Source organism: Triturus cristatus, chromosome 12 (genome assembly GCF_964204655.1).
Source record: "Triturus cristatus chromosome 12, aTriCri1.1, whole genome shotgun sequence".
In the NCBI taxonomy this organism is placed as follows: Eukaryota; Metazoa; Chordata; class Amphibia; order Caudata; family Salamandridae; genus Triturus; species Triturus cristatus.
The window spans coordinates 753157043-753178987 of record NC_140595.1 but is presented as its reverse complement, the minus strand read 5'-3'; the positions used below and the strand labels follow the sequence as shown (position 1 = coordinate 753178987).

General features: G+C 45.8%; 1 protein-coding gene across 1 annotated transcript in view; it reads right to left on the bottom strand.

The window, feature by feature from the left end:
* The window catches only part of LOC146782703 (uncharacterized), a 179022-nt gene that overhangs the window by 77718 nt on the left and 79359 nt on the right, over nt 1–21945 (bottom strand). Inside the window, exons 3-4 of the mRNA XM_085637716.1 lie at nt 17215–17586; nt 6580–6963 (exon numbers count right to left, since the gene is read on the bottom strand). Of these exons, the coding sequence (XP_085493842.1) occupies nt 6580–6963; nt 17215–17586 (756 nt within the window). The remainder of the gene's footprint in view (nt 1–6579; nt 6964–17214; nt 17587–21945) is intronic.

Genomic DNA, 21945 nt, shown 5'->3' with positions numbered 1-21945 from the left:
TGGGACCAACAATGTCAATCCCAACCCTCTCAAAGGAAACCCCTACCACAGGTAGTGGTATCAGGGGGGTCTTTGTGGTTCCACCTGCCTTGCCACTGGCTTGGCAGGTCACACAGGAGCGACAAAACTCCTTAGTGTCTTCAGACATGTGGGGCCAGTGAAAGTGATGGACAATTATGTCCCAAGTCTTGTTCTGGCCCAGGTGTCCTGCTAGGGGAATATCATGGGCTAGTGTCAATAAGAAGCCCCTAAACTTCAGAGGTATACCCAGCCTCCTGGATGCACCAGGCTTGGGGTCTCTACACTAGGCCTGGGCGAAAATGTAGTTCCGTTCCCGGAAATTGCGATAATTTGACATTTTCGCGTTCCGCGGAGAGCGCGAAAATGTCACAATTTCCGGTTTCCGCAGCTTGGCGATAATTTGTTTCTTGCTCGCGCTGTAAAATAATACATTCTTGCGCGCGCGCGATCGCCTTACCTGAATCCCTGCGTTCGCCGGCAAGTTTTCTTGATCCGGTCGCGTTCTCCATGAGATGTTGTATTGTTTTTAGCCATTTGCGCCGTCTCGCGACAGTTCGCGCCCGCAGTGACATCATGCGTCGCGCGATCACGTCTTTCTTCTCGCGATCATGCACCGCGAGACAACTCAAAACAAGATGGCCGCGCCCGCAAGCAACCACATGGGTAAGTTGGCGACCCGCAACTATGCAGAAAATCTTGCGAACATGCGGGAAAAAAACTTCCGCATCTTTGCGATATTTCCGCTTGTTTGCGATAATTTTAAACATTTTCGCGATCATTTGCGAAAGTTAATTTCGCAAATTCCACCCACCCCTACTCTACACTCTCAATAAAGGAGTCCATCATCCCAATAAACCTTATGGGTGCCACTAGCATTCCCAGCAGTCTCATCATCAGCTTGCTTTATCAGGGGTTCAAGAGAGGGGCAGGTTTTCTGCTCCTGGCTCAGATCAGACCTGGAAGGGCCCCCTGTCCCCAAGAACTCAACCTGGTCAGGTTCAAGCTCCTCTGTTACAGTTCCTTCTTCAGGCTCAAGATCATCTCCCTGAGGAGACTGATCAGCATTCTGAGTAAGGTGGGAAGGCACTGCCTTAACCCTACTGCTCCTCCTCTTGGGAGGCAGCTGGTCCATTTTCCAGATTCCAGGGCCTGTCCAGTTTTAGACATTTTGGCCTGTGACCTAGTCACAGCAAAGACATGAGCAGGGATCCCTAACATTTCTGCATGTATCCTGAGCTCCACCTCTGCCCATGCTGAAGTTTCTAGATCATTGCCAAGCAAGCACTGTACTGGTAGGTCTGCACTTACCACAACCTTCCTAAGGCCAGTTACCCCTCCCCAGGAGAAGCTAACAACTGCCAGAGAATGGTCTGTTCTGACATTGCTAGCATTGTTCACTTGGTACATTTCACCAAGTATAATCTGCCCAGGATCCACGAGATCTTTTGTCACCATTGTGACACTTGCTCCTGTGTCCCTGAATGCCAAAGCCTTTATTCCATTTATTAAAGGCTGTTGCCTGATGACCTATCCTTGCCCCCATCACAGACTAACACAGCCTGAGTTGGAACTCTGACTTGGCCAGAGTTCATCTCAGAACCCAGGGTCAACCCTACTACACCCTTATTCTGAGCATTACCACCACCAATTGTAGCTGTACTAGGGGGAACAGTTGCCTTAGGGGCAATGGTGGCTGGAGTAGATTCTTTGAACTTGGTGCAATCACTGGTCCAGTGAGTTTTCTGTTTACAACTTTTGGACCATGGTTTCTTTTGGCCTTTTCCCTTGTTAGACTGTGAATCCCCACCTGAAGAAGATTTTTGGGGGCCTTGTGAAGACTTCTGGTCTTTACCCTTCTCCCCACCCTTATCAAAGTTTTTAGGATCTTGCTTCTTGGGTTCACCCCCTTGGTTCTGTACCTTCTGCCTCACCCTGGTTCTGAACCATTTGTCTGCCTTATTTCCCAATTCTTGAGGAGAGGTCAGATCTGAGTCTACCAGGTACTGGTGCAACAGCTGATTCTGGCAATTATTAAGGATTTGCTCCTTCATAATCACATTGTACAATCCTTGATAGTCATGCACTTTACTGACAAGTGACCAAACTTCCAGAGCCTTGGTAGCACAATCTGCAAAGTCTACCCAGTCCTGAGTCTGTGCCTTTTGGGTATCCCTGAACATTAACCTGTATTGCTCAGTGGTTAGGCCAAACCCATCAATTAAGGCACTCTTCAGACTGTTGTAATCATCTGACTCCTCCTCTCTAACAGTGAGGAGTTTATATCTACCTTTGTCTGCAAAGGAGAGCCATAAGATTGCTGCCCACTGCTCCTGAGGGACCCTTTGTACTTTACAGGCCCTTTCCAGTGCAGTTTATCCATTTGTAGATGTCATCCCCACTCTGGTAGGGAGGGACAATCCTACTCAGGTTTCTTTGGTCATAAGACCTTTCCCTATCTCTAGGGATGTTGCTGCCACCATGGGACTCTAGTTCCACCTTTTTTCTAACTCTGCAGAGCTCTAGGCCCTCCCTATCTAGGGCTACCTGCTTTCTTCTGATTTCAAGCTGAGCTTCCTCATACTTAAGCAGTCTCTCCCTTCTTTCCTGAGAGGTTCCCTCCTATGAGAGGAGATTGAGGTCTCTATAGATGAACCAGAATGGTTAGACTCCACAGGGGGAGATCTTGACCTTCTAAGCCGACCACCAACTCTCCCAGGAGGGACAAAGAGGGGTCCAAGGTGGTCCTCTCCATCACTGTCTAGGGGAATTGGATTTTCCAGGCCCAGATCATTGTTATCTGCCTGGCCAGCCTCAGAGGTCAGGTCATGGGGAGTTACATCCTTAGGCCTTTCCTCAGGTGCTGTCCCACCCACTCTGCCTAGCCCTTCAGATCCTAAAGATCTGCCAAGGTCATCCAACCTGAGTACCTCTATGAGATGCTGGGTGGTTGGACTTTTGCCTGTCTTCAGTTTCCTAGTTGTACATAATGCTCTCAGTTCCATGAATGGGAGTCTATCATACTGGGAATCTTGAAGCCCATTGGCTTCTGGCAAGGACCTACTTGTTCCTGGCCGTGAAGGCATTACTAGTGTGGTGTGGTGTATTGCACTACCTACTCTAGTGTGGCCTACTAAACTCTCTTGAGTTGTAGAAAGGGTGTGCTATCCCCTAACACACAACTCTAAGTTCAGTAGAACTTACTGTATTTCTAAAGCTTGTATTACATGTACCTTGGGTACCTTTAGTGGTTTTCAGTTAGTTGCTCAATTGAGATTATCTGGTTAAACAAGAGCAAGCTGGAATCCCACATGCTGCACACCAATGTGAGAAGTTGGCCTGATATGTGCTATCCACTAGTTATAGTGGGCACCCTGTATCAGTCCAAGCAACCCCTTATTGGTTATAGGTTAAATACAACGTTTATTGAAAGCTATCCTTGTGGTAGCTATGGAGAGCAGCCTTCAGGCTAAGTCTTGAAGGAATGTAAAGCAGCTTGTTTTACCAGTCTATAATCTCTTGAGTCACTAAATGAAAGATATCCACACCAGGTATATATATATAAAATATATGTATTTATTACTAAACACACCCTCCTAGTCTCTTTATGAGACTAGAGGTCAAAACACATAAATTACACTTCAATAATCACAGTAAAATAGCAGAAATACACGTCAGGCCCTAGGGTCGAGTCAAACCATATACTAAAATAGTGGTATAAGAACCACGACTTAACTAGACACAAGGCCTAGAGCCTGTAAAACCGCTGGGACCCCAAGGAACCACCCAAGGTAGTGGCACAGGGGACCCACGGGGGCCGTGTGCAGTGTGTGAACACAGCCGCGAGCTCCCGTTAGCTTCTATGGGGAAAGTCGCGGTTAGCTTTTTAGAGATTAGGGACACTTAAAAATGAGTCAGGACAAAACCCTTTTGGACTTAGGAAGTTCTAGGGCTAGCACCCACGGAAGCACCGAAGTACTCGTGTTACCTCACCCAGGGAAGCCGGGTGCATAGGTGTCTTTTGGTGTCGGTTCGCATCGTCGATTTCAATGGGAGCTGGTGAAGAAGTGCTGCTGCCGTAAAGATGCGAAGTGCCCTAAGAGATCCAAGCCTGGATCGAAGATGAGAAGAAACTGAAAGCAGAGGGGACAGCATCTGGGTCACTAGCCAATGACTAGGAAGGCGAGGGACAGATGCCCACCGATGTCGGGTGATTTCAGATAAAAGAGGTGAAGCTGGACTCTCCAGCCATGAGAACCAGGATGTGTTGAGGATGACCAGGAGCTGGATTCGAGCTATACCACAAAGGATGTCAAGTGCAGCAGTGTCGGTGTCCAGATTGGATACATCAAGCCTTGGCAATAGCAACCCACACAGAAATGAGAAAGATGCTTCGGTGCAGACCAGCAAGGTCTGTGGGACTCACCACTTGGTTGGGAGTCAGGGCACATCTGGAGCAACCAGGAAAGCCCAAGGAAATGCAAAGTTACCCCCTCAGGGACCCACCAGTCAACGGACCAGGGATCGCGAGGGGACCTCAAGACGAAACACAAAATGGCGGTCCATGGGTCACTCGGAATGACCAGGCCAACAATCTTCAGTGCATTCAGTGCTTGATGTGGGGGCTACAAGTCAGCCCTAGCACAACTTCAAGAGACGTCGAGAAGTCAGTGCACTTGCAGAAATGCATGGTGACCAGGAGTTCTGGTTCCACGCTACTCACGAGGGCTGCAGGCCTCAGCTTTGCTGGGGACTTGGGTCATCCTCTGAGATGTCTGGAAATTCTCTTCCTGGGCTGCAAATACTTTGGAGTCTGGTGGGAGCTTCAGAAATGCAGACCGGCAAATTGCTTCGTTGGTACCTGCCAAGCAGGGGAGTCAACTCCTTGACCCCAAGGGAGATTTCTTCAGTCCTCTGGTCTTGAGCAGAGCATCGAAGGTCCAGGATTCAGCTTCAGAGTTTCGTCCAGGGTAATCTAAAATCCTAAGAACTGGGGTCCCATACTTTTACTAAGGTAGGGGGTTGGACATACTCTGACGACCCACCTATGGGAGGGTTTGGAAAGAGGGGTGGCTACAGCCATTTCCTTTGTCCAGTTTCACGCCAGAACAGGGGCTGGAAGACCCTGAACCAGTCTGAGCTGGACTATGCACAGGGACACCAAACGTGCCCCCAGTGCAGGACTTCAAAGCAATCAGAGAATGCTTCCACCCAGCCTCAATACACATAAGCCTGTCTGGGAGGTGGAAAACTCACAGTCATGCTGCGCAAGGAAGGAAAATGCACTGCATTTATATTGTCGTCCTGGAGATTGGTTCCCCTCTAAAGGAGAATTGTACAGAGAAAAGTTAGGGAATGTCTGGTAGGTAAGGTACTGTCCTTGTTGCATGCATGAGTGTCTGTGTGTGTGTATGCCCGTGTTCCAATTCTGTTATAGTGTGCCATATTGATGCATCTGTAACAATTCATGAAGGAGATTTGGCCTAGTGGCTTGAGCTACTGACTCAGATTAAAATTCCTGACTCGACGTTTGACGTAACATGGTGTGATTCCGGGCAGATCACTTAAGCTCCATGTGCCTAAAAAATAAATAAATATATGCAATGTGTAAAATGTATTTCTGCAATCCACACTTAAAGTAAACAATCTTGTATCATCTCACAACACCCTTTATAATGTGCAGCGCTCCATTACCTCCTAGCTAGGTTTGCACTATATAAATAAAAATGCAGACATACATATGTAGAAATAGCAGTGTCACCTACAGGTCAGATTTTCCAAAGTCAGAAAGGTGAAAGGGTTAAGTGAACTCTGCAGAGATTTCTGTCTAAACTGCTCACAAAGGTCCCAGTGCCAAAAAGATAGATCAAGCAGTTAACTTGCACCTGCAGGGATGCAGATATAACATGCAGTTTACATGCTTGCATGAATAACAAGGTCAAATTGTGCCCACTGCAAGATTGCATTCAGTCTATAGGTAATTGCTTTCAAACAGCAGGTCATAGTTTGCAATTTCTTTAAGAAAGTGTCTCTACTTGCAGATATATATGTCTTGAACCTGTGCATTGCATGTTTGAATTATAGCAGCCTTTCTCCTTTGCCAAAAATAACTATGTTCGGAGGCAGAAATAATAACACTGGTTTCTGGAGTTAGGACACAGTACTTTGAGGGCATTTCCTTATTGAAACATCTGCACTAAACATGCATAGGAAACTAAGCTATACATACTCAGTTTCACTCTGCATAATACCATGAAGTTTCAAGATATGTCACAATGTACTATTTCTGAGTTTTCAGATTCTCCTGGTGTGGGTAATCCCTGAATTTGTTTTACAAGCGAGGCTGAAAACAAGGAGTCTCACAGAACTGTCTCTAGGACCCGAAAGCCGACTCTTAAACTCCAAACCCAATTAACTGACCCGTTGACCCCTATTTTAGGCATTGTTCCACTCCAAACAGTCTTTGTAAAGATTTAGCGACCCAGGAATCTTTATTTTGGGGATTGTTTCACTCTAAACAGTACCTCAATTGATGTAATCCATAACATATCGTACCCTTACCTTTCACTAGGAGCACGGTGCCTTCTCCCTGATGGAGCACAGATTTGAAGGTGTTTTTGCCATTGCAGAATCTGAAGACCACCAGACAGTAATAGGTCTCACTGTCCACCTCAGTCACATGAGTGATCTCTAGGGAAGCAGGACTTCTCTGTCGCGGGTCACCAGTCAGTCGAGTCCTTCCTCGGTAATCAGGGTGAATTGATTCCTCATTGGGGTGGTAGGCAAACTTCCCCCACTCTCCCCCAACCCTCCAGTAAATCCCGATCCCTAGAAGATGCCAGTCATCAGGGTGAGTGATAGTGCAGCTCATGGTGATGTTCTCCTCCACCTGGGCTTCAGTCCTCTTCACCTGCACCACACTGTACCCCGCGATTGGCTTAAGATCTGGAAGAGATCAAGAACATGAAAATGCTGGATGAGATGTACAAACCTTCCAGTGCTAAGCCCAGTCTGAATGGAGTGCACTGGTAACATTTTATAATGTTTGTTCAGTTGTTTCCTAACCATAAACTGTACATTGCATTATAAGTAGGTGTGCGAGGGTGCTGGGGCACCCCTGAAATAAACATGCCGGGGTTCAGAAGGTAATTGAGCAATAACATTTTGTTTTTTGGCTCATTTGCTTTGTGTTCATGGACAGAGGCCTCTTTGTATGCCTGCAAAGTTTAAGAATGTTGTGAAGTGAGCTATCAGAAAATCTTGCTGGGTGTGAGAAAGCAGTGTGTAAGGAAAGGCTGTAGGATATCACATTTGTTTAACACACCACAACATTTAAATACCTGTAAATGAACTGTACAAAAAATTTCAAAACATATCAGCACTTAGGAAAGCACACATGAAGCAAATTGTTTTTTAATTCTGAAGTGTGGTGGTAGCAATGATTTGAATAGGATAAGAACAAAGGCAGACACTTTATTTGGTGATGTGTAAATGATTCATATTTGCTGAAACCTGATTTCCAAATATTATTTGTAGGATAATATATTGATTTTTTACTATAAACTTCATGGAAGCGAGAGGCAGAAACCTGCTCTCGCTTCCATGAAGCAATGCAAATTGCTTTTGGGCAAAGGGAGCTGCATGTTTGCAGCTCCCTTTTTCCAAAAGCAATGCCAGCTCCCGCAGGAGGCGGAGAGCCGGCAGGGACCGCTGGGGCATTGGGGCTCCCCCGCGGTCCTCAACATTAGGTAAGGCTCCAGGAAATGGGGTCCCCAGGGCCAAAAGTGGCCCAGAGAAAGGGTGCCACGGGGCCCCCCTCCCATGAAAAAATATTTACAAAAAAAAATTAAAAAGAGGCAAAGCCCCAGGGATGGGCTCCTGGGGCCATAATTGGCCTCAGGAGGGGGCACCTTACCCCCCTCCAAATTAAAAAAATGAAAAGAAAGGCTGGCATGGCCCCAGGGGATGGGGTCCTCATGGCCAAAAACAGCCCGGGAGGGGAGCCACTCAGCTCCCTCGCTTTTTAATTTATTTCTGGTTTTTTTAAACGTGAGTCCGGCCCAAGGGGATGGGTTCCCTGTGGCCAAAAATGGCCTCAGGAGGGGGGCCGCGCAGTCCCCCTCCTATAAATGGATTTTTTTTTCAAATAAGTGTCAATGCCCGGGGGGATGGGGTCCCCAGGGCCCAAATAATATTAAGAGAAGGATGACACACAGCTCCCCTTCTAAAAAAAAAAGAAAAGAGAAGCCGTCATCTCGCTGAAGGCCCCGCCCCTTCCCTTCACCACTCTACAAATACGCCTCCTGATTGATGCTTTCTGGGTTGGGTGGATTAAGTCTCCTTGAATCCTAAGGCTCCTTAGGGGCCAACTAGCCCACCAGGTACCTGCAGTAAGCCCCTGTAACAAGTTGGCCTGATATATGCTGTCCACTAGTTATAGTGGGCACCCTGTATCAGTCCAAACAACCCCTTATGGTGATAGGTTAAAGACAACCTTTATTGAAAGCTATACTAGTGGTAGCTATGGAGAGCAGCCTTCAGGCTAAGTCTTGAAGGAATGTAAAGCAGCTTCTTTTACCAGTCTATAATCACTTGAATGACCAAATGAAAGGACAACCACACCAGGTATATATTTAAAATATATGTATTTAAGATAAAACACACCCCTCTAGTCTCTTTACGAGGCTAGAGTTCGAAGTACTTTAGTTACAAGCACAAATACACGTTTGGGCCCTAGGGGCGTACCAAACCATATACCAACAAAGTGGTATAAGAACCACGACTAAACTAGACACAAGGCCTAGAGCCTGTAGAAGTGCTTGGACCACAAGGAACCACCCAAGGCAGTGACACAGGAGACCCACAGGGGACGCATGCAGTGTGAGAACACAGCCGTAAATTGCCGTTAACTTCTATAGGGAAAGTCGCGGTTGGAAATTGAGGGTTTAAGGACACTTAGAGGACGACTACAAGCAAACCCTTTTGGACTTAGGGGTGTCTAGGGCCAACACCCACGGGAGCACCAAGGTACTCGAGTTACCTCACCCAGGGAAGCCGGGTGCATAGGTGTCAAATGGTGTAGGGTCGCGGCGTCGTTTTTAATGGAAGCTGGCAAAGAAGTGCTGCTGCCGTGGAGAGGAGAAGTGTCCGAAGCGATCCAAGCCCGGATCGAGGATGGAAGGAACCTGATAGCAGAGGGGACAGAGTCTGGGTCACTTAACAGTAACCAGGGGCACGATAGTCCAATGCCCACAGATGTCGGGTGCTTCAGGTGAGTTGATGTGTGTCTTGACTCTACAGCCACACAGTCCAGGAGGTGTCCATGACAACCAGGAGCTGGATTCGAGCTGTCCCACAAAGTCTGGTGAGTGTTGCAGTGTCGGTGACCAGAATGGACCCAACAAGCCTTGGCAATGGCAAGTCAAGGGGAAATAGAAGAAAGACGTCGGTGCAGACCAGCAAGGACTGGGGGACTCACCCAGCAAGGGTAAGACAGGGCACATATGGAGCAACCAGGAAAGCCGAAGCAGAAGAGGAGTCACCTTCGTGGGGATCCACTAGCCAACTGGCTAGTGATCGAGAATGAGACTTGAGCGGTTGCACTGGAAACTGGCCCACGGGTCACTCGTGGAGTGGAGGCCAGAGATCTTTGGTGCAGTAGATGCCCAAGGCTTGGGCTACTAAAAGCCCAAAGCACAACTTTGAGGAAGACCAGGAAGATGATGGACTGGCAAAAGATCACTGTGTCCAGGGGTCACAGTACCACGTCACCCACAATAGCCATGGCCTCAGCTTTGCTGTGAACTCAGGGTAGTCTTGGGGAAGTCTGGAAATTCACCTCTGGTGATGCAGAGACTTCGGCATCCGGCGGGAGCTTCAGAATTACAGACAGGACAGTTGCTTCTTTGGTGCCTGCCAAGCAGGGGAGTCACTCCTTGACCCCAAGGGAGATTTCTTCAGTCTTCTAGTTGAAATTGAAAGTCGAAGGTCCAGGATATATGTTGCAGAGTTTCGTCCTGGGTAATCCAAAGTCTCAAGGACTGAGTTCCTATACTTATACTAAGATAGGGGGTTGGACATACTCTGGGGACCCACCTATGGGAGGGTTTGGAAAGAGGGGTGGTTACACCCATTTCCTTTGTCCAGTTTCACGCCAGAGCAGGGGCAGGTAGCCCCTGCAACCGGTTTGAACTGGACTATGCACAGGGACACCAAGTGTGCCCCCAGTGCAGGACTTCAAAGCACCAGAGAGTGCTCTCGCCCAGCCCCAATACACATCTGCCTGTATGGGGAGGTGGTTACACCTCCCTGGGACAGGAAATCTATTGTCCAGGCCTCCCCTGCTGGAGTTTCGGTCAGCAGCAGGAGGCCAGACCCGTGTCTGTGGCAGTGGCATCCATTTTGTGATGCTATGGCTTTAGAAAGTCTTTACTGAGTAGACCAGTGTGAACATGTCTCTCCCTCTAGAAGGGTGGAATGCTACCCCCACCGCCAGATCTGGTGGGGGGTAGTATTCCAAAGTGTTTGACACCAAACATGAGATGTTTCCGTGCAGCCAGTCCAAAGTTAGCATTTACCGCAAGGTTATAATGCACTTAAGAGTATATGATCTGGCTGCACCACAAACAGCATCAGAGAAGGTGCTCCAAATGCTGCAGAGGGGCTCTGCTCATGCAGGGGCACCCTCTCAAATAAAAACAAAGCACTCTGCCTTCAGGATTGTTAAGGCCTGCCATTGGAGTGACTTATAGGTTTTATATGTGTGTGTAATGGCAGGGATATAGGTAGCCTATACCACAGTAAGGGGTGCATGCACCACTTTACCCAGGCTGCAGTAGCAGACCTGTGGTGACATTTTGGAGTGCTTCCCAGGGGTGGCATAATACATGCTTCAGCCCCTGGTAGGCCTCTGAGGTACCTATGCCCTAGGTACATAGTATACCATATTCTAGGGGCTTACAAGGCACTCCAGAATCCAATTAGAGATGTACCGAATGTACATGGAAACCATTTTAGAGAGGAAGCAGTTAGGCTGGGGTCCTGATTAGCAGGGCCACAGCCAGACTAAGGTCGAAAAACAGTGAAACACCAGCAAAAAGTGGGGGTACCCATGTGAAGCAGATCCTACTCTCCTACATACAGAAAGAAGCAATAGAGGTGCAGAAAGAGGCAAGAGGTTTGCAAAAAGAGGGAAGAGGGGTATAGAAAGAGGCACAAGGGGAGCAGAAAGAAACAAGAGATGTGCAGCAAGAAACAAATGAAGTACAGAAACAAGGAACAGAGGTGCAGAAAGAGGCAAAAGGGGTGAAGAAAGAAGTAAGAGAGGTGCAGAAAGAAGCAAGAGTAGTGCATAGAGAGGCAACGGAGGTGCAGAAAGAGGCAAGAGGGGTGGAAAAGGAGGGAAGAGGGGTGAAAAAAGAGTCTCAAGGGGTGCAGAAATAAGCAAGAGCTGTGCAGCAAGAAACAAGAGAAGCACAGAAACAAGGAACGGAGGTACAGAAAGAATCAACAGGGGTGAAGAGAGAGGGAAGAGGGGTGCAGAAAGAAGCACAAGTGGTGCAGAAAGAAGCACATGGGGTGCAGAAAGAAGCAAGAGATGTGCAGCCAGAAACAAAAGAAGTGCAGAAAGAAGGAACACACCTACAGAAAGAGGCAAGAGAGAGGTGAAGAAGGGTGCAGAAAGAAGGAAAAGGGGTTCAGAAAGAAGCTAGAGGGGTGCAGAAAGAGGGAAGAGGGGTGCAGAAAGAGGGAAAAGGGGTGCAGACAGAAGCATGTGTGGTGCAGAAAGAAGAAAGAGAGGTGCAGAATGAAGCAAGAGTAGTACAGAAAGAAGCAACAGAGATACAGAAAGAGGCAAGAGGTTTGCAAAAAGAGGCACAAGGGGTGCAGAAAGAAGCAAGAGATGTGCAGCAAGAAACAAAAGAAGTGCAGAAACAAGGAACAGCGGTGCAGAAAGAGGCAAGACTGGTGCAAAAAGAGGGAAGAGGGGTGCAGAAAGAGGGAAGAGAGGTACAGAAAGAAGCACAAGTAGTGCAGAAAGAAGCAAGAGAGGTGCAGAAAGAAGCAAGAGTAGTGCAGAAAGTAGCAACAGAGGTGCATAAAGAGGCTAGATGGGTACAAAAAAGAGGTTAGAGGGGTGCAGAAAGAGGGAAGAGGAGTGCAGAAAGAAGCACATGTGATGCAGAAAGAAGCAAGAGAGGTAATGAAAGAAGCAAGAGTAGTGCAGAAAGAAGCGACAGATGTGAAGAAAGGGGCTAAAGGGCTGCAATCAGAGTGAAGAGGGGTGCAGAAAGAGGCACAAGGGGTGCAGAAAGAAGCAGGAGTTGTGCAGCAAGAAACAAAAGAAGTGCAGAAAGAGGGAACAGGGGTGCAGAAATAAGCAATAGGGGTACAGGAAGAGGGATGATGGGTGCAGAAAGAAGGAACAGGGGTGCAGAAAGAAGCAAGAGGGGTGCAGAAAGAACCACGAGGGGTGCAGAACGAAGCAACACATGTGCAGAAAGAAGCAAGAGTATTACAGAAAGAAGCAACAGAGGTGCAGAAAGAGGCAAGAGGGGTGCAAAAAGAGGGAAGAGTGATGCAGAAAGTGGCACGAGGGGTGCTTAAAGAAGCAAGAGATGTGCAGCAAGAAACAAAAGAAGTGCAGAAACAAGGAACAGAGGTGCAGAAAGAATCAACAGGGGTGAGGAAAGAGGGAAGAGGGGCGCAGAAAGAAACACAAGTGGTGCAGAAAGAAGCATGTGGGGTGCAGAAAGAAGCAAGAGATGTGCAGCCAGAAACAAAAGAAGTGCAGAAAGAAGGAACACAGGTGCAGAAAGAGCCAAGAGAGGTGCCAAAAGAAGGAAGAAGTGTGCAGCAAGAAACAAAAGAAGTGCAGAAACAAGGAACAGTGATACAGAAAGAGGCAAAAGGGGTGAAGAAAGAGGGAAAACGGGTGCAGAAAGAAGCACGAGTAGTGCACAAAGAAGCAAGAGAGGTGCAGGAAGAAGCAGGAGTAGTGCATAAAGAAGCAACAGAGGTGCAGAAAGAGGCAAGAGGGGTGAAAAAGGAGGGAAGAGGGGTGCAGATTGAGGCACAAAGGGTGCAGGAATAAGCAAGAGCTGTGCAGCAAGAAACAAAAGAAGTGCAGACCAAGGAAAAGAGGTGCAGAAAGAATCAACAGGGGTGAAGAAAGAGGGATGAGAGGTGCAGAAAGAAGCACAAGTTGTGCAGAATTTAGCACGCAGGGTACAGAAAGAAGCTAGAGATGTGCAGACAGAAACAAAAGAAGTGCAGAAAGAAGGAACACATATGCAGAAAGAGGCAAGAGAGGTGCAGAAAGAGGGAGAAAGGGTGCAGAAAGAAGGAAAAGGGATGCAGAAAGAAGCTAGAGGGGTGCAGAAAGAGGGAAGACGGGTGCAAAAAGAAGCATGAGTGGTGCAGAAAGAACAAAGAGAGGGGTAGAAAGAAGCAAGAGTAGTACAGAAAGAAGCAACAGAGATGCAGAAAGAGGCAAGAGGTTTGCAAAAAGAGGGACGAGGGGTACAGAAAGAGGCACAAGAGGTGCAGAAAGAAGCAAGAGAAAACCAGCAAGAAACAGAAGAAGTACAGAAACAAGAAACAGAGGTACAGAAAGAGGCAACAGGGGCGAAGAAAGATGGAAGAATGGTGCAGAAAGAAGCATGAGTAGTGCAGATAGAAGCAACAGATGTGCAGAAAGAGGCAAGAGTGGTGCAAAAAGAGGGAAGAGGGGTGCAGGAAGAGGTGTGCAGAAAGAAGCACAAGTGGTGCAGAAAGAAGCAAGAGAGGTGCATAAAGAGGCAACCGGGGTACACAAATAGAGAAGAGGGGTACAGAAAGAGGCACAAAGGGTGCAGAAAGAAGCAGGAGATGTGCAGCAAGAAACAAAAGAAGTGCAGCAAGAGGGAACAGGGCTACAGAAAGAGGCAAGAGAGGTGCAGAAAGAGGGAAGAAGAGTGAAGAAAGAAGGAACAGGGGTGCAGAAATAGGCCATAGGGGTACAGGAAGAGGGAAGAAGGGTGAAGAAAGAAGGAACAGAGGTACAGAAAGAAGCAAGAGGGGTACAGAAAGAAGCACAAGTGGTGCACAATGAAGCAAGACAGGTGCAGAAAGAAACAAGAGTATTGCAGAAAGAAGCAACAGAAGTAAGAAAGAGGCAAGAGGGGTGCAAAAAGAGAGAGGGAAGAGGGGTGCAGAAAGAGGCATGAGGGGTGCAGAAATAAGCAAGAGATCTGCAGCAAGAAACAATAGAAGTACAGAAAGAGGGAACAGTTGTGCAGAAAGAGGCAAGAAAGTTGCAGAAAGAGGGAAGAAGGGTGCAGAAAGAAGGAAAAGGGGTGCAGAAATAGGCAATAGAGATACAGGAAGAGGGAAGAAAGGTGCCAAAAGAAGGAGCAGGGGAGCAGAAAGAAGCAAGAGGGGTGCAGAAAGAAGGAAGTAGTTGTTTTTCAATACTGTATGGCCTACCTTCCCAATTGCTTAACATTGGGATACCTTATTACATTTAATAAATGATATCTTTCAATGGGGGACAGGTTGAGTTTGTTGACTAAAGAATTTTAATAATTAAAAGCCCTCTTTAATGATAAAAACTTATTTTTTAGTCACAATTCTGAAAATGCAATTTTTCTTGTCCTATCCATTTGGTGCCTGCAGCCTGTCCCTGGGATACATTTGTAGGTGTAGTTGAGAGTTGATCTTTGCATATTGCTCCCAGACAAGGAGACAAAGGGAATCTAGGTGTTGGCGGGATGAGCCAGTCTGAGTTAACAAGGGGGAGGAGCTGTGACCTACCACAATTGCACATCACACAGTCTCTGCCTGGGCAGCCTCCCAAACCTGACACTGGTCTTTTGTGACTCCAGACAGTCCAGGACCAGGGCAGAGAGGCAGGAATTCCAAGCATCTCTAGGGGCTGAATCCTGTAGAAGCTTCTCCTACATCAAAATGGCCAAAAGGTATACATATTGGCCCTCAGATCACATCTCTTCAGTACACATCTGCGAAAGATTGCTGTGCTGCTCTGCTGCAAGAAGAAAAACCACTCTGCTGCTCTGCTGTACTTCCCTGCTGCCCACCTGCCTTAATGAAGGACTGGACTTGCGTCTTGAACCCAGGATAACCAGAGTGACTCCAAGGGCATATTTGCTGGCTTTCTGATGAGAAGCCTTAGGGACAGAAAAGGCTTCCTCCATCTCCATCCCAGCACCTGGACTCTGGCAACTGTCAGTCCTACCCTCCCAAGCGGTGCTACCCCAGTCATAGGTTCTTGGAAGAGGGCCTGAAGGTGCTCCCCATGCCCCAACTCTTGTCTCAGCAGAACCAGTGCATTGGAGCCACTGCACTGTGCAACACATTGCCCAACCAAACTTGCATCAGGACTGCTGTGTTACTCATCGGAAGTGCAGGAATTTGCATTGCATGCACCTCATCAATGGGATACTCAACAATGATATAGGACTCCACATTGCAAGGCCCCCAGTTGCTTTGGAACCAGCCTGTGTGCAATTCATCTTGACGCAGAACTTCACATCATTGACGACACAAAACCTCGAATCGCAGCTTTGCAGCTCCTAGGAATCACAGCTGAGTGATATATCCCTGATACAGGACTCCATGTAACTCTGCAACCAGGATTTAATGTAATCTTGTTCAGTGGGCCAAACTAGTTGCCTGTAGCTGGCTGGTGCTCCATATCTGTCTGCCTGAGCTTGTGGCTTTGTCCTGATCCTGCACCACCGGATATACCCAGTTGCCACTTTGTGCTTTTTTGGTGCTATTTTCACTTAAATCTTTAAAACTGTTTACCTCCGGTTCTACTGATTGGAATTTTGTCATTTTGATCTTAAGTTGTTTATTACATTTTACTTTATTTATCTAAATTGGTTTGAATTTTTTATTCAGTCATTTTTCATATGATTACTATTTGAAGTGCTGCATAAATAGTTTGCACATTGCCTCTAACTTAATACTGACTGCTTTTGTGCCAAGCTACCAGAGGGTTGAGGACAGGTTAATTTGGGATTTGCTTGTGTTTCACCCTGACAGAGATTGAGGTTGCTGCCTGAGTAGGGTTTCACCTCTCTCAACCAGTAACGCAATTTTCTACAATCCTCTTACCCCATGATATTTTAAGAATGGAGATACAATAGCCTCCTCAATGATATGAACAATTGTTTGTTGAACTGGGGTTAGAAGCATAAATGAGTAAATTAACCTTATTTACCACTCATAAATCAAAGGACATTTTTGTGTTGAGTGAATTTAGAAGTGTATATGAAGCCCCAAGCTGCAAGACACACACCTAACTGTTATATTTTGTTTCAATTGTGTCTAGTTAGAAGCTGCAATTTATTTAAATTATCTGAATTTGATTCTAAACATGCCACCTTTTTATTCACCATACAACTGTTTGAGTTGTTATATTCCTGCGCCCTTTGTCCGTAACTTGCAAAGGTTAAAATCTGAACTTTTATCATTCTGATAAAGAGTAAGATGATGTTACCTGAAGAGATTTTTCATCTGTTTATTGTGCTAGTAAGCTTGGTGTGAAGGGAGTTTGTAATACAGAAAAATGTTATGTACTCTGCTCTAATGCTGCTGGCTTCGATTGCCCATGAACAGTTTTGCATCAGTGCCTAGACTTAATGTCCAGTGCAAAACTAATATACTTTTCATTGTAAGTTAGCCCATATAATACCATGTAAAAAAATATCTGAGATCACCCATTATCTTATTATATCTAGCATGTTGTATGACGGTTTATCAATCTGTTTTAATTAGGTGTTGGAGCTGCAGGCAAATCTAAGGGAGCAGGTGAAGACAAGAATTTTTTGGGCAACAGCTCAGGCCAGTAAGTCATCTTTCCAATCATGCAGCCACATATTCCACCTAACGTTCTACAGGTGGCTGTGCAGAATGATTAAAAACCTTGAAACTAACTACTCCAACTAGAGTGAGCGATCAAGATGCAGAGATGGTTATTTGGGGGAGGTTGGAGGGGCAGGGCATGGGAAGAGAAGCAAAGCAGGCCGTGCTTAGATGCAGTGAAGAAATAGAAAGCTTTGCGCTTATCGTAGTTATCTGCAAATCATACCTTCTGAATGCAAAGACACATTGGACATTACCAACAGATCAAAAGTGTATTTTGTAATAGTTCAAACTATGAGCAACATTAGAAATAAGTTATTTCTTTACCTCCAACAATGAGATCAGTGTGAGCTCTCAGAGATAACTTGAGATCCTTAGTAGAGTTCAAAATGCAGCAGTATCTCTTACTGTCCAACACTTCCAACATTTCTATATGAAGGGAGCTGGCTTTATTTCCTGTTGCATCTCCAACCAACTTTACACGCTCCCTGTAATTCTTGTGTATTGTAGTTCCATTGTCGATTACCTTGTCCTTAATTTCTGTGCAGAGATCCTTAAGGCCAGCCTTCCAGGTAACACTGAATTCCATGACAGGATCGAACCCATTAGGATAGCTGGATATACAGGGGATGGTGACACTGGTTCCCACCAAGGCAAGGAAGACATTGGGCTGATGCACATAATACAGGTTAGGAGTATCTAGGTAAAAACAAAAGCAAATCCTCAAAGTTAATTGAAGGCCACAATTAAAATAGCTACACATGAAGCGAAAACAGCTAAGACTGATTTCAATATCAAAATAACGTTAATAGTTGTGAAAGGGAAGCATACCTGTCTCAGTAGCCGTAGCATCAACTCACTCAGGTGTTTTCATGACATGGCTTAACTGTGGCTTAACTTGAGGTGACAATGACATCTTCTAAAAGGATGTTTTCTTCCTATCTATCATTCCATAGGGATAGGCTATACTGGGATTATGTACCAACTCCTCTTGCCAGCTGGAACCCTTCTATCAATGAGGATAAAATGATGATCACCAGCCCCATTCTTCTCACTATTAAGCCAACACTTATTTTAAGATAACTTTGCCTTGTTCATTATAGGCAGTGATATCTTTAAGAAATGTCCACAGATAAACATTGGTGTACACTTCACTTTATTTCACTCACAGCAAACCCTACTGTGTACACCTCATAAATGTGTATACACAGTTTCACAGTTGGGTACCCCACAAAGTGCTAATATACATGAGTTATAATGCCTAGAAAACACAGTAAGTGCAACATACACTTACTCAAGGAAAAAAAACACTCACTCTAAAATAATTTAGTGATTTTATAAGCAAAAGTTACCACTCATCTATCTTCAAAGTGATGACCACTTTTTCCAATGTCAGGTTTCACAGGGCAAGAGTCTTTCCTTCTAAATACGAACAGAGGATTTGGTCATATGCAGACCAGATTTTTAAAAATTGGGGAACCTATATTGTGAGGGTCCCATAGGAGGGTCAGCTGTGTAGGATAAAAAGGAAAGTTATATTTTGGATCCTTTATGCCAGTCAGAAGGGTAGCTCTCTGTTAGGCATGTTGTCAGATAAACAAAAGAGGTTAAAGAGATACAACTCCTCAAACTCTGTTTGATGTGCCCATCATGACCAATAAAAATAGTTTCTGCCCATTACCTCTGTTCTCTACTGTCTACCCTTGATCAAATGACCCTCTAAGAAGATAGATAATCACTAACACCAGTATCTCACTTAGAGCTAACTTCTAAACTTTTGGGAATACCATCTTTATGTACAGACACACCATTGAGCTGTCCCCCTCTAGGGACTATTCTGAAAGGCTTATTGCGGCACACTCAGCAGTGAATCAACACTCTCCCTGCTTAGAAATTCAATCTCTGTATAAATGGAACCTTGTATTTCTAGCTTTCTAGCAGCACTTTCAATATTCTGTTGAATTACTTAGTCATGTCCACTGAAACTCAACTTAAATCAGAAGTATACAATTTTCCCTTTGTTTATACACTACAATCATCCTTAGCAAATTTATTTCACATGCCATATCAGGATTAACATCCCATTACAATATAAATGCAAATATGATTAACTTTATTTTAGTAGCTACGACTGAGGGTAGGTCAAGGGTCAACTAATGAAGGGTAAAACATCTAACTTTACATTATGACGTTTTTGGTATGATTTCCATCATTAAGATAACAAATATCCTTGAATGTATACAGTTCTGATGTAGCATGGAGATATGAAAATATAGAATGGGGAAAAGGGTGGCATAGTGGTCTTTCCAACCCATGAGTGTTTTGGCCTTTCAGTGATTTAAGGATGAGGCAACTTGATGAAGATGCACATGTTAACTTCACAGTGTGTACATCTGGTGATGACAAAGGTATAGATGTGTGTGTTGATGGATTCTTTAATTATCTCTGTGCTTGATTTACCTGGGAAGTGAAGGTTCCTTAGTAAAGTTGAAAAAGTGTACTGAATGAAAGAAGGTATAAGTCTGAGTTTAATTCAGTGAAGTTCCTCTTTGAATTGAGGGATTCTGTAAATAAGATTGAAGAATGCTGTCTGGGATGCTTCGAGGGCAGTATGAATGACATGAGTGCTTCATTCCCCTAATGAGCAGGGTCTCATAGACCTTTCGATGATGCTAAGGCTTGGTCTGGTTTTGTGGGTGAAGTTTGTGAACTGTTGAAGATATAAATGTTCAGGATATGTGTAAACATGGTTGTCATGCATATCTTTGTGATGCAAAGTGCATCTTGAAGATCTTGTTAGTTAATCCATAAACTGATACGTTCTTTACTTGTTTTTTTTTTATACTAGCACCATGAAGCTTTGATGTGTGTGCACTTCAAAAAGAAATGTATAGTGTGGCATCTAAATTGATCTGTGTGATAATGTCTGCTATGTCCGGTACATGACAAATTCCAGAGTGGACACTAATGAGTATAAACTGGTGGTTTTATGCTATTGGTGGCACATATTAGTTAGTTAATGGGGTGAATGGGATGTGGGTGAGGTTTTTAATGTTGTATTTTCATAGATACTTCTTCCTACATAGTGTTCATCATATTCATATCCTACGAGCACCGGGGTGGATCTGGAAAAATGTTCTCAGTAATAGCTCTCCTTTGCTGTGAATTGGTGCCTCACAACTTTAGCTGTTGCTTTGTCCATTCAGGATGTGATGATATGTCCAATAGTGTGAGAAGCTGGCCTAATATACGCTGTCCACTAGTTATAGTGGGCACCTGGTATCAGTCCAAACAACCCCTTATTGGTTATAGGTTAAAGACAACCTTTATTAAAAGCTATCCTAGTGGTAGCTATGGAGAGCAGCCTTCAGGCTAAGTCTTGAAAGAATGTAAAGCAGCTTGTTTTACCAGTCTATAATCTCTTGAGTCACTAAACTAAAGATATCCACACCAGGTATATATATAAAATGTATGAATTGATTACTAAACACACCCTCCTAGTCTCTTTATGAGACTAGAGGTCAAAACACATACGTTACACTTCAATATTCACAGTAAAATAGCACAAATATATGCCAGGCCCTAGGGGCGAGCCAAACCATATACTAAAATAGTGGTATGAGAACCACGACTTAACTAGACACAAGGCCTAGAGCCTGTAGAATTGCTGGGACCCCAAGGAACCACCCAGGGGACCCACAGGGGCCGTGTGCTGTGTGTGAACACAGCCGCGAGCTCCTGTTACCTTCTACGGGGAAAGTCGCGGTTAGATTTTTAAAGATTAGGGACACTTGGAAATGAGTCAGGACCAAACCCTTTTGGACTTAGGAAGTTCTAGGGCTAGCACCAACGGGGGCACCGGAGCACTCGTGTTACCTCACCCAGGGAAGCCAAGTGAATAGGTGTCTTTTGGTGTCGGGTCACGTCGTCGATTTCAATGGGAGCTGGCAAAGAAGTGCTGCTGCCATGAAGATGCGAAGAGTCTGAACAGATCCAAGCCTGGATCGAAGATGAGAAGAACCTGAAAGCAGAGGGGACAGAGTCTGGGTCACTTGCCAGTGACCAGGAAGGCAATGAGCAGATGCCCACCGATGTTGGGTGATTTCAGGTGAAAGAAGTGAAGCTTGACTCTTCAGCCACGAGGTCCAGGAGGAGTAGAGGATGACCAGGACCTGGATTCGAGCTGTCGCACAAAGGATGTCGAGTGCTGCAGCATTGGTGCCCAGATTGGACACAACAAGCCTTAGCAACAGCAACCCACACAGAAACAAGTAAGATGCTTCGGTGCAGACCAGCAAGGTCTGTGGGACTCACCACTTGGTTGGGAGTCAGGGCATATCTGGAGCAACCAGGCAAGCCCAAGTAAATGCAAAATTACCCCCTCAGGGACCCACCAGTCAATGGACCAGGGATCGCGAAGGAACCTCAAGATGAAACACAAAACGGCGGCCCACGGGTCACTCGGAATGACCAGGCCAACTATCTTCAGTGGATTCAGTGCTCGAGGTGGGGGCTACAAGACAGCCTAAACACGACTTCAAGAGACGTCGAGAAGTCAATGCACTTGCATAAATGCACCGTCACCAGGAGTTCCGGTTCCGCGCTACTCACGAGGGCTGCGGGTCTTAGCTTTGCTGGGGACTTGGTTCGGCCTCTGAGATGTCTGGAAATCCTCTTCCTGGGCTGCAAATACTTCGGAGTCCAGCGGGAGCTTCGATGATGCAGACCAACAAATTGTTTTGTTGGTGCCTGCCAAGCAGGGGAGTCACTCCATGACCCCAAGGGAGATTTCTTCAGTCCTCTGGTCTTGAGCAGAGCGTCGAAGGTCCAGGATTCAGCTTCAGAGTTTCGTCCAGGGTAATCTAAAGTCCTAAGGACTTGGGTCCCATACTTATACTAAGGTAGGAGGTTGGACATACTCTGGGGACCCACCTATGGGTGGGTTTGGAAAAAGGGGTGGCTACACCCATTTCCTTTGTCCAGTTTCGCACCAGAGCAGGGGCTGGAAGACCCTGAACCGGTTTGAGCAGGACTATGCACAGGGACACCACATGTGCC